This window comes from Triturus cristatus, chromosome 12 (assembly GCF_964204655.1).
Source record: "Triturus cristatus chromosome 12, aTriCri1.1, whole genome shotgun sequence".
In the NCBI taxonomy this organism is placed as follows: domain Eukaryota; kingdom Metazoa; phylum Chordata; class Amphibia; order Caudata; family Salamandridae; genus Triturus; species Triturus cristatus.
The window spans coordinates 609,027,873-609,040,542 of NC_140595.1; the positions used below are offsets into that span (position 1 = coordinate 609,027,873).

Sequence of the window (12,670 nt, forward strand, 5' to 3'; positions counted from 1 at the left end):
CAGACTTGTCGCGGAGGGTAGGTGGAAACTCTACAAGGTAGGGCGTACCCATTTTTCACAAGATTCAAAACCCAACGGTCGGAGGTAACCGATTTCCAATCTTGCAGAAAATGGGACACCCGGCCCCCTACAGGACCAACATGCTCCAAAATGGGGGATCTAGAGCGGCTTTCCCGCGGTACCAGTAGTGGGGACAGGGGAGGAGGAAGACTGCTGCAGGAAAGCTCCCCGAAGACTGCCTCTACCTCTTCCTCTGTACGACCTGTACAGAGGATTCTGCTGCAGACGGACTCGAAAGGAAGCCGCCTTCACTAAACTTTGATACCTCTTGTATCCATAGCCCCTGGGCTGGGACTGCAGGCCCAAGGATCTTGCCGAAGCCCTACTGTCCTTAAATCTCTGCAGCGCAGAGTCCACCTTTGTTCCAAAAAAGCTTGACCCATCGAAGGGAAGATCCAGTAAGGTAGCCTGTACATCTGGCGAGAAACCTGAAGATCTAAGCCAGGCATGTTTTCTCGTAGCAACCAAAGACCCAATCACTCGGGCAACTGAGTCTGCAGTGTCCAAACCCAACTGGATGACCCGACGGGCAGCCGCTTGTTGAATCTGATAGTGCCTCAAGAAAATGAACAAAATCATCCTCAGGGAGTTTAGGGGCCAATTGTTTTAGAGAATCCGTAGGGGCATGAATGTACCTTCCAAGCAAGCATGTGGCGTTTGTAGACTTCAGAGCCATACTTGCGGAGGAAAACACCTTTTGGCCGACTGTTCTAATTTTTTTGACTCTCTGTCCCCCGGGGTGGTAGGAAAGGATCCAGTTGACTGTTTGGAGCCAGAAGCCTGAACCACCAAGCTTTCTGGAGATGGATGCGCAGAAAGGAAAGCAGCTGGATCACCAGGAGCAGGTCTATATCTCCCTGCCACTGATCTAGAAACTGCAGGAGCAGGCAAGGGTTTCTGCTACACCTCCATAATTGGCTCCATCAATGCCTCATTAAAAGGCAGCAGTGGTACACTAGAAGAGGAAGTAGAATTAATCAGCTCAGTCAGGATATTTGATTTCACCTCAGCTGACGGCAACAGAAGATCCAACAATTCTACAGCTTTCCTGATCAACACATGATAAGGAGCAACATCCTGAGAGGGCAGAGTCTTTGGTGAAGAAACCTCCCACTCCGGGGAAGTGTCCAGACCACTAGCCTCACGCAGCCCCTCCGAATCCATGTACGGAGTCGAGAATCTCTCCTTCCTCTTGCTCCTGCTGGTACTCATCTTCCTCCAGAAGCCTTTGCGCTTTCCTCCTGAACGCTGCTTCGGGGTCGGCATCAGCGGCGCCAGCCGCGGCGCTGGAGATAACGGCGTCGGCATCGAAGGCGACCCTTCCAAAAATGGGCAGTGTCGCTGATCGCATCCCGGTCAACTTCAGTCCAACACCAGACGGCACCAGTAACTGAGGTATCGGAGTAGAAAACCTTGGCGCCGGGAACTGCCAAGATGGAGCTGGCTTGGCAGTTCGGGCTGGACTGTTCCCATGAGGAACAGGGTCAAGACTGATTTGCATATGGCCAGGTCTAAACTGGGGTGGCATGGTGAGCAAAAGAATGATGGATTTAACCCAGATCTCTTGACTGGGGGTGAATGTTTTGATTTGTTCTGCATTCCGTCCATCAATTGTGTGTCTTTTGCTTTCTCGCCCTAAGGGCGCCAGGTATGCTCAGACGGGAGTCTTGGGCTCACTGTGCCACTGGAATCAAGCTATACTGGCTGAAGAGGGGTGAAACCCCAAAACCGGTCCTAGGATGCTTGTTTCCGGTCCAGGAAGGACCTGGCTTGGCAGTTCGGGCTGGACTGTTCCCATGTGGCACAGGGTCAAGACTGATTTGCATATGGCCAGGTCTAAACTGGGGTGGTATGGTGAGCAAAAGAATGATGGATTTAACCCAGACCTCTTAACTGCGGGTGAATGTTTTGATTTGTTCTGCATTCCGGCCATTAATTGTGTGTCTTAAGATGGAGCCATTGGCATAAAAGGCACAAAGGGTGCCTGGGCATACTGTTGGGGGGATGCCCAAGTTAAAGGCAAGCGGACCCACAGGGCCAGAGGACACACTTGCCCTGGCAAACATGCCAAACATCGCATTACGGAAATGAGACGGATCCACTCCTGGTCCTGGGAAAGGAGAATAAGGATCCGAACACCCTTAGTCTGGAATCTGAGGCCGTACAGGAAGCTGGGGCAAAGCCGCAGGCACAGTAAAAAACTCCCTGAGAGCCGGAAAATTCCTGGGCACCAGAGAGCCTCTGGGCGCCGGCGAATCCCTCGGAGCCAGTGAGTGAAAAGGAGTCGCCTGTGGAGAAGGAGATGGAGAGACAAAGTCTTTTTCTCAACGCCGCTTAACAGGTGAGGCTGATCTTGAAGCCCTAACCTTGGAAGAACGACATTGTGAACCATGACTTCTCTGCTTATGCTTCTTCGACTTCGACGTATGCGAGGTTAACAACTTTGAGCGCTTACAGCCCCTCTCTCCTGTTTCACCCTCGCCATGAAGAGCTTGGCTTCACGTTCTTTCAGAGCCTTCGGGTTCATCTTCCGACAGCACGAACACCCTTCATCATCATGGTCCGAAGAAAGACACCAAAGGCAGCAATCATGTGGGTCCGTCATAGACATATGGCCCCCACACTCCCTACAGGGCTTGAAACCCGACTTCTTCAAAGTAGCCATTCCTACTGCAACACGAAGAAGATTGGAGAAACTAAGTAATCACAGTTAGAAATGGAGAGTCCCAGAAAAAACCGTTATGCGTCGACGGCGCGGAAAAAAAGGGAACGGACATCAGCACGCCGACGAGGTCTTCTTATGGCTTCGGTGATGTCATGCGGTGTCACGAGTGGAGTCGTGCTATTATGACGTCCTCGTCGAAGTGGGAGAGCTAAGAAAAGAATTTCCGTGGAATGCTGGCACAGGGGTAATTCAAAAGGTGAGGAATCCACAGGCAGATATATCCATCAGAAGCAAGATATTTAAAAAGCTGGACTTGCATTTTTAAGTTTTACATGTCATGGTAGTAAACAAAACTTCAAAGTAGTTTTCACTGTAGCAAGGCTGGGTCTCCCATAGGAAAGCAATTGATAACTTTGATTTGGGACTGGCTAGACTCATGATTAAAATGCTCAAATTAACAGGAATTTAACATTTGGTTGGGAAAGTAGGACTTTAAATTACTATTTTTAAAATGCCACTTTTTGAAAGTTCTACACACAGGCAGAAACGGCTCTAGGAGCCCGTTCCAATATAATCCCCAACAGTCACCTGGCAGCCTGCTGCGAGGTGTGACTTACTCTCAGGAAAGGGATGTTTGGCCTATGACCACTAAGTGCACAAGCTTCAAAGGAGTAGCACATGTCACAGGTAGATGCAATGCACACCTAGGCCTGCCCCTGAGCAAGCAGCCAGAACGGCATTAAGCCCAGTGAGTGGTTGGCGGGGGTACCTGTACCTCGAGCTGATTTTGCAGTGGGAGTTCCTCCTTTTCCACAGACACCTCAGGAGGTGCCCATAGCTCTGACTCAGAGAACAAAGGTTCTGACATCTTGGATTTGGGCAGAGAGATGCACTGTGGGGTGGTTTAGTGCCAATCCTCCAGGAAATGATGTAGAAATGGGTAGGGTTGCCGTAGGAAAAAAATTCTTTATTGGTAAGGGTGTCACTCCCACCCAACAAACTAGTGCCAGGTACAATAGTGGTACCCCTGACTAACCTCCTCAGAACACTGCTGAACCTGTGAAAAACAGAGGAAGGACTGCACCTGCTGAACCAAAGGACTTGAATTCAGAAGAAGGACTGAGCCTGCTGTTACCCCCATGAAAAGAACCAGCAAGGGCTGGACCTCCTCCCACTTGAACCCAAGACAGAAGAGTGGTCTTCAAGGGTCAGTTAGCTAACCTCCTGTTAAGCTCCAGGTACATACAAGCTGTAAGACTGCAACAAAGAAGAGCCCAGCTGACCAGTTCTAACTGGATTTGGCGAGACCCTGCTGGTGACTTCTGGGAGTTTGAGTCCTAAATCACCAAGTGGTGCCCAAAACGTCCTAGGCATTTGGCTAGTGTCAGTATGTACTCTCTCCCGCTCGAGAATGCAAAAGTGGACATTAAGGAACTCTTTCCTAAACTGATCAAAGGCTTCCACAGAACCACCGCTGAAAAGGCGCCATCACATTGAGAGTCAAATTCAACTTTCTGGTTTGCCCCACTGAAAGCAGCTTGACTTCCAGAAACATTTTTAAGTCCCAGCATGGAGGATTTCACCAAGACCAACGTCAGAGTGCCCTCTGTCTGATTCAGCCTGTATCCCACCTGCCAGCAAGAATAATCCTTCAGAAAAGAAAAAAAAATAAGTAAGAAGATAACATTTACACTGTTGGGACATGCTTGGTCCCTTGTAGCCAAACAGTGCTTCATTACAGTCAGCCTTACCTTCTAACTTTGACCTGGTCTACTGCGACCAGATACCTGCAGTTGGCACATTTGTCGTTTTAGTATCGATTTGCTCAGTATTTTTATTTTGTTGTGTTTCCAGCTCATTCATTGTTTTGGTACGGATAAATGCTTTGCACTTGTTTACTTTAAGTTAAACCAGACTGCTCTGTGCCACAGCTACCCAGCACTGAGGTAAGGTTTAAATTAAAGTAACCTAACTGGACCAGACACAGAAAGTGACACTATTACTCGGTGAGGTCTAACCACCCCAACAAATAATCCACTTTCTCACACTTCCTTACTCTTGGTAACTTTAGAAATTGCAACTACACTAATCGGTTGCAGTGGGATTCCCAATGTAGTCACTCTCACACCTTACTACAACCTCATGTATATGATGTGATCCTTATTGTTAGGCTCATTTTAAACATGCATATATACTCTCTTTCACAATTTGATGCCCCTGATCAAAATAGCACCCACACCCGAGCCGAGAGTCACACTACACACAGGGAGAAAGGTAAATAGTGAACTTGTCTTAGGCGCATCCGGTATAAAGCATCATTTGTCTCGGACAGCAAAATATATCTTGCTAGTACCTGCAATAAAAAGTTTGCCCAGAGATAATTGTAAGAATCTGGATCCTGTGTATCTTAAAGGTTAAGTCCCTCAAGCAGAGGATATGTGTGCCCCGCCTTTGATGGATCATGCCACAAAAAAAGTGGGTGAGGTTTCCTTATCCAGACAACAGCTGGTTCATCAGATAAACGTGCTTGGTGTAGGCATCACCATTAAGCTATTACACCATTTTGTGAAATACAATTTTGGCCTAACCCAGCGTAAATAACTGAATTTGTAAACTTGGCGGGGTAGCTGCTTGAAGCAACAAGTACCAACAGATAAAAATAGAGAAACAGTACATTAAAATCAGGAGTTCAAGGGCAGAACTCCAATACAAAGTATGAAATACTATATATCAACATGTAAGGCCAAGGTATGTGAAGAGAGGAGTAAGGGGGTGTTAAGGATTATTGTAAATTCAGACTCAAGTATAGTGGCCAATCTGTGATCAGCTCAAGCACTACACTGGTTGGTGCATAGCAGGTTAGTATTCATTTGCAATAATGAGATATTTAGGGATACAGCATTGAAATATCAATGTGTAGTAGATATCAGGAGTGAGAAGTAAGGGCAGAGCTATGAGGAATTAACAACCTGAACTATCAGAGTTTTGACCATCTAAAATAAGGTGTCAGGGATTGAGTCAATAATGGCTCAAGCACTGGAATTAGGGTGCACAAACTATTAGCATTCAGCTTTTTTTAATTAAGGCTTCATTAATGCCACCTGACCTGACACCTATATATCTTTGTTCCGTCTTTGTTCTGTACTTGGTCAGTAGCGCTTTGAGACCTGTCGGTGAGTTGGCGCGATACAAAACCCAGATACAATACAATACATTCTTACAGAATATCAGTCAAAAGGATGTACTGCTATAGCTGACAAGAATCCAGAGGAGTTACGATGATCACATTCAACTCGATTAATGGTGCACCGAGCAATGAAACTTACTGGCAGCATTTACACTGCTGTGATACTGCACATGATGTGGAACTGAACTGATGCAATGAGATACCAGTCCAATAACCAATCAGTAGATGTGTCACAGGCAAACTGATGTACTAAGCAAATGGCTTGTACAGACTAACTAGGCATGTAGAAAATGTTATTTTGTTATATAATGCATTATGTGAAGTACCGTAATAAGTTATGCAAAGCAACTTCAACAGATGAGCACCAGAAAATAATTATTACCATTCGATTTGGAAGGAGTTGATTCTGGGTCTGGATTTTCCTTCTTCTTCTTAAAATACTTCTCAAAACCTACAAAAGAAAACAGTTTGCATTTACAAATGCACATATCCATGCACCTTTTTGTATCCAATCACCAAGTATTTTTTTTCTTTGTTTTTTTTTAATACATTTCCTTCTTAACTCCTCAGAACAAAAAAAATACCTGCTGTGTTACAGTTACTAAACATTTGTACAGTATGTTGCTACCATTTTTTTGGTCTTCTGTGTTCCCAAAATTGTCTATTTAATGCAGGTCAGCACAAGCACCCACAATTAGAAGTAAGAGGGTACCAGTGTGTGGTCTTTGAGGGAATGATTTAGTGTTGGGAGGAAGGTTAACAAAAAACACTGTCCTACATAGCATGCAGTAACACTTCGCTCAGCCATGAATGTTTGTAAGTGTGAGGGGAGAGTTGTGCATTTGTATGTATATTCATACCCAACATTGTCACGGTCCTCCAGGTTGGCAAGTTTCAATCCCCAAGGTATTTCTGTAAGCGAATAGAAAAGCATGGTGTGGACAACAGTGCAGCGGAATCGGTTAGTAAGTGTGGTCTCATAGAGGTTTAGTCCATGGCTCCTCCAATTGTAATAAATAAGTACCTGTGGGTTGTTCGACATATGAGCATTGTCTAGCAGTACCTTGAACCCGGAATGGTTAACACCATTACTTTAACCTTTTTCCCGTATTTACCTTAAATCAGAATTTATGCATGCGCCTGCACTTCTTTTTTCCATCAACGTAGACACATGTATTCATAATGTGATTACTAAGATTGACTAGTGAGATTTTACTATTATATAGGAAGATATAGCTTACCTCATTGGGTTTGTGTTTTAGTTGTTTATTAACCTAGCCCACAGAGTGACAGCAACTTACCTTAAAGGGCGTTGGGGCTAATGATAAATATGGGAATGGAACTTAAAACACGAAGACTATACTTTGAAGCAGTACTATGAACATATTATTGCATAAAAGTAGCAAAGATAGAAGATTTATTATTTGATTGGATCCGACATTACGCATACATTTGGAAATTATTATCCAATACTGAACTGTAAGAAGCTTTTTAACATTATCTATGCTGTGACCTGTAGGATGTTCCACTACTATATGATTAGCAAATTACATGTTGCTAGGGGTACTAGACCGGAGGCACGCAACAAAACTATCAATTTAGTAAGCATTATTTTATAAACTAAAGGGTGTGCTACCTACAAAAGACTAGTTGCTCTGCAGATTCGACAAATATGAATTCCAGAGAGGGTCTGTAAGATCACTAAATGAAGTCCAGGCACCAAGGTGCAGTGCACTCCGGTCACTACAGGTAGGAATTGTTGAAATAATTGGCAACGTATTTGAGTGTGTGCTATTAAGTCAATCTATCATTCATTGTCACAGATAATTACTGGTTAATAGACTGGGATCAAAACCGGATGTTTGTGTGATGGAGAGCAAGTGAAAAACTACTCTCAGGTTCTGAGGCATTTGCTTTAGAATGGAAATCAGGCAACCATAATGGAGATACAGAATTCACATGTGTAAGGGTGCCATTCATAAGACTGGATTTATTTCGGAGTTCCGAGTCAACTTTACTTATGTTCATTTAAGTAATGAGATGATATATGGTCTGAAGGTATGATATAAGGTCTAAAGGTAGTGGAGTACTTGAGTTTTACAGTTCCAGCTGGTGGGAACACCTAGTCCATTCTAGATCTGTAGAATTGTAACATTAGTTCTTGTGTGAGATTATCATCTACGACTTCACAAGCAATGAATCGATTCCTTGCCACCAGGCTTAACCTAGGGGTAAAATCTAGGTCTGTTTTTCACCACTTATGTTCTAGTCGGTGACATTTTTGTCCAATCTCCCCTTTGTTTGCACCTAACCATAGACTAGCTGTTTGCTTGAGAGCTCTTTCACTGCTCCTGGCTTGAGGGTCAAAACATTCAGTTTTTCATTCACAGCTGCATATAATGTCCTGAAGTTCTCTTCTGACGAACCACTGCAACATTCAAGGATTTCTTCCTTAAACAAAGCAAGCTGAAAGTAAGCCCGCTCTACTTTGAATCGCACAAACACAAGGTGATGATGGACGGAGCGCTGAAACTTTTCAGACACTCACCCCCAGTCACAGATCTGGGTTGAATCCATCATCGTTCTTAAGCTCACTTTGTCCCCTCAGTTCAGACCCAGCTATATGCAAATCAGTCTTGACCCTGTGCCTCTTGGGAACAGTCCAGCCCAAACTGCCAAGCCAGGTCTTCCCTGAACCGGAAACAAGCATCCTGGGACCGGTTTCGGGGTAACACCCCTCATCAGCCAGGCTAGCTTGAATCCAGTGGCAAAGTGAGCAAGGGGCCCACATCTGGGCATACCCTGCCAACTTAGGGCGAACAAAGCAAACAGAAGGAGATGATGGACGGAGCGCTGACATTTTTCAGACACTCACCCCTAGTCACAGATCTGGGCTGAATCCATCATCGTTCTTTAGCTCACTTCACCACCTCAGTTCAGACCCAGCTATATGAAAATCAGTCTTGACCCTGTGCCTCTTAGGAACAGTCCAGCCCGAACTGCCAAGCCAGGTCTTCCCTGAACCAGAAACAAGCATCCTGGAAGTTACAGTACTGCAGGATGTGGGAAGTTCCTTTCACTAGAATTTCCAAGGTAGAGCACAGGTACTGAAGACATGAAGATGTTAAATGTTTAACTATGAAATGGAGCACAATCGATACCCTTTATTGTGTTAAAGCATGCACCCAGTTAATAAACTCAAGGTCACCCAAAAAAAGTCTCCGTTTGTTAATTTTGCCAGGATTCAAAGGGCATTGCCATCCTAGCATCACATTCATCATGGAAGTAATGAACTTCAGAAACTATGAGCAGCCTTTAACAACCTCCTATCTGCTCCGGTTGTATTGTAGCTTATTGCCAATATAAGGGAACTATTTGGCCTGAGCTCACAAGTCTCCATTGGGTGTTAAAACTCTTGATCCTCAGTCTCTGAAGATGGCACCATCCACGATGTTTGTGTTAGGAGAGCCTGTCCCCACTTTCCAGCTCCTATTTTGCTAAATTAGATACAAATCTTACACTGAGCTCGCCCAAAACCTCTTTAAGGCTCAGTAAACCATGTGTGTGTCACACTGTCTACCACCATGTGATATTGGCTCTTCAATCTTTAACCGTGTGAAAGGAGCCAATATCGTGTGACACCCCGCAGCGCCATGTGGGTTGGCAGGTCTGATCTACCAAGTGGTTTAAACAACTCCAGCAGTAGTTCCTTTCTGTAGCACTCTCCAAGAAGTAGGTGGTCAAGCTGCAACTAATTTTAACATTTGTCATGTGAGACCAGACAAACATTCTACTTTCGCTACTTTAGTCTCTCAGCCAGAGGCTACTCAGAATTGAATTTTACTACTTCTAATAATGTAACATGCATGGGGTTTTAGTCAGTTGGGTTTAGTCAGTGCTGTTCGGGATTGCTTAACTACTGACTGATCCATCTTACTCGAAGTATCCTTGGGAAATAAGTACATTATTTGGCTATTTCAAGCAATGGTTAACTCCATAATTGTCAAAAGGGCTGAACTATGGTCTCAGCCTCAGGTATAAACTACCAAACACAAGTGAGATCACAAACGTATCAACTCTGGAACTTTAAGAGGGAAGAGTAAATTTTTGAAACAAACTATCAGACCGATCGAATCGAACTTTTGCAAGGAAGCAAATGATATATACAAGTTGTAGGTGTGAAGTAAACCAGTCAGACATCAAAGCATATAATTTCTTTTTACTAGGCCTTAGGCTAGGTAGGAGAAAAGATCAAGATAACCATTAACATGTGCAAACTTTCAATCACACAAATAAAAAGTGTTAAACTTGATGAGCCACCATTTCCAGACATTTAACAACAAATGACCATCTTCACAAGTTGTGAAAGGAAGATTAGATAAATTCAAAGTACTGCAGCACCTCAGGGTCAACTCTCACTTAATAAATGGAAGAGGATCGCCCACAAAAACAAGCATTGGCAAATGTACATATTTACTGGCTTTGCAAACTCTTATTTGCTGATGATGTTTTACATTAAAAAAGGAATTATTGCCAATGTCAACAGCATCCCAAAGACAGAGGGGAGTAAAATGCATCTATGATGGAGTGGAGCTAGAGAGTTGAAAAGAGAAGGGAAAATCCATATTAAAAAGGAAGCAAGCAAATGATCATTGATACTAAGAATAGTGAGTAGAAGGAGAGCGAGAGAACAACAAATGCCACTTGGCTCTACCAAGTTCAGAATCCAATTCTTAATACTTATAAAGATGGCACTCCTTCACAAAAAATACTGTTCAGAAACAGCAAAAAATTACTCACCTTTTGGTTGATTGGTGCAGAACCACACAGAGGATGGTGCCGATTTCCATCTGTCAATCAACTGTAGTGGACCTCTCCCTCTAAAATACTGAAGAGCAAAATAAAATTAAATATTAAAGGGTCAAGTTGTTTAGAGGAGATGTCAATGCTGTAGAACAGGTGATACAAGTTAGCATTCCTTTCCTCACACAGTAAAGATTTGGTCCTGCAATAAAAATATATGGATAGTAGCCCCCTTGCGTTGACTTCTGAAAATGTGATGTATTTTGGCATGACCTCATGCTCACACAGCATGTTTAACACACAAGAGAGCTCGAGGGAGATTGGTTTCTCCTGCCCCTGGGGTAACCACCTGTTAAATTAGGGAAACAATCATCTCCAAACATGCCGCTGGAATATCTTCCCATGCAAAGTGACCAAGCTTTGACATCACTTCACTGGAAACAATGCTCTATGTAAATCCAATGGTAGCAACAGGTGTGGTAAAAGGTCTCCGGGGGTTTCAATCAGGAATAAAGAGAAACAGAGATGGACAGCACGAAGGAAAGTTTGTGTACAGGCTAGTCAGAATAAATTGTGTACAAAGCAAGGGTCCCCTGTAATTACTAGTGGTTCCTAGGACAGGGAAATAATTCTGAAAGAATATTCATTTTCAGCAAATCATAGTAGGGTTACTACAGTCAAACCAAGCTCCAATGCGTAAAGTTAAGGAGAATAGGAGCACTTACAATTTGCGCAAAGACTTAGGCAGTCCTATAAACTGGGATTTAGAAATTGGAGAAAACCCATTTGGGAAACGAAAGATGTTCAAGATAAAGCAACAAACAGCACAATCTAGCCGGATACCACTATCTGTACGTTAAGATAGATATATGTTAACAGAGGATTACATGTGTTTTTAGGGCTGCAGCATTACTGATGATAAAGGGGCAGTAACTTACATGAGATTACACTGCTTCACTGAATTCTGGCAACCTTATCTGAACAGCTTGGTATTAAAAAGGTCCTACTTTGGAGATTAAAGGTTTCAAACTTCCAGAACTGCACCATTGGTTACAGCGGAATGTGAGGCCTTGCATTATGATGACAACTACTTGCCATTGTGCATTACATAGTTCAGTGGAGAGAAGGACCCTATAAACAACCAGATGAGGGGTGGAAGCTAGATACATTTCCAGTAATTTTGCACCAACACAACCATATGCGGACACCACACAGACACATTAGATGAAGGCCTGCAACACAACAACTTAGAAAGGATATTCTATCTAAGACATGCTTAATAGTGCTAATATGTTTTATTTCATGGAGAAATCTCTTAAAACTCCCATCTTAGTGTTTAATTTTCTTTTTAACTGTACAAATAAACTTTTCTATGGCATATAACTACATTAAACCTACCGGTGAAAGATAATATTTTAAAAACTAAGGACGTAAAAACATACAGCATGTATAAAAAACAGACTACAGTCCAACCTAATATGACCCACCTTGAAATAACGGTTTCATTAGTCTTAACAGTTGACATGAACAAAAAGACTTTTTTTTAAAAACGATTGACCTAAAATTACCCACTTGACACCCTACATTGACCGATTAATTAACCCAAATATGGTATCTCTTAATGATAGGTTTAAGGTATTTGGAGGTCTCAGATATTCTTGTGTCTAGGTAAAGGAGGATTTATAAGTCAAATAAGTGGGATCAAAACTCAAAGTTTCCAGTAATGCTTTTTTCACCTTCAACAAACTGATTTCTAGAGAGTCTAGTTATCCCGGAAAGAAGTGTTATTCAGTTACAAAAGGATTTATTATTTTATGACCTGGATCATATTCACGGTTAGGTACCTATCCAAAAGGCATGTTTTGGGAGGTTTAGTCTGATCAAATTCCTTTATTTCAATTCAATTCAATTCAAATAGACTTTATTCGGATTTCAAAAACCATCCATAAAAGCAC

The 12,670-nt window shown here is 43.1% G+C and overlaps 1 protein-coding gene across 1 annotated transcript in view; it reads right to left on the minus strand.

Moving 5' to 3' along the window:
* The window catches only part of LOC146776379 (mitochondrial inner membrane m-AAA protease component AFG3L1-like), a 327,798-nt gene that overhangs the window by 284,072 nt on the left and 31,056 nt on the right, over positions 1-12,670 (minus strand). The window contains exons 2-3 of the mRNA XM_085639724.1: positions 10,713-10,800; positions 6,295-6,363 (exon numbers count right to left, since the gene is read on the minus strand). Coding sequence (XP_085495850.1) covers positions 6,295-6,363; positions 10,713-10,800 — 157 coding nt within the window. The remainder of the gene's footprint in view (positions 1-6,294; positions 6,364-10,712; positions 10,801-12,670) is intronic.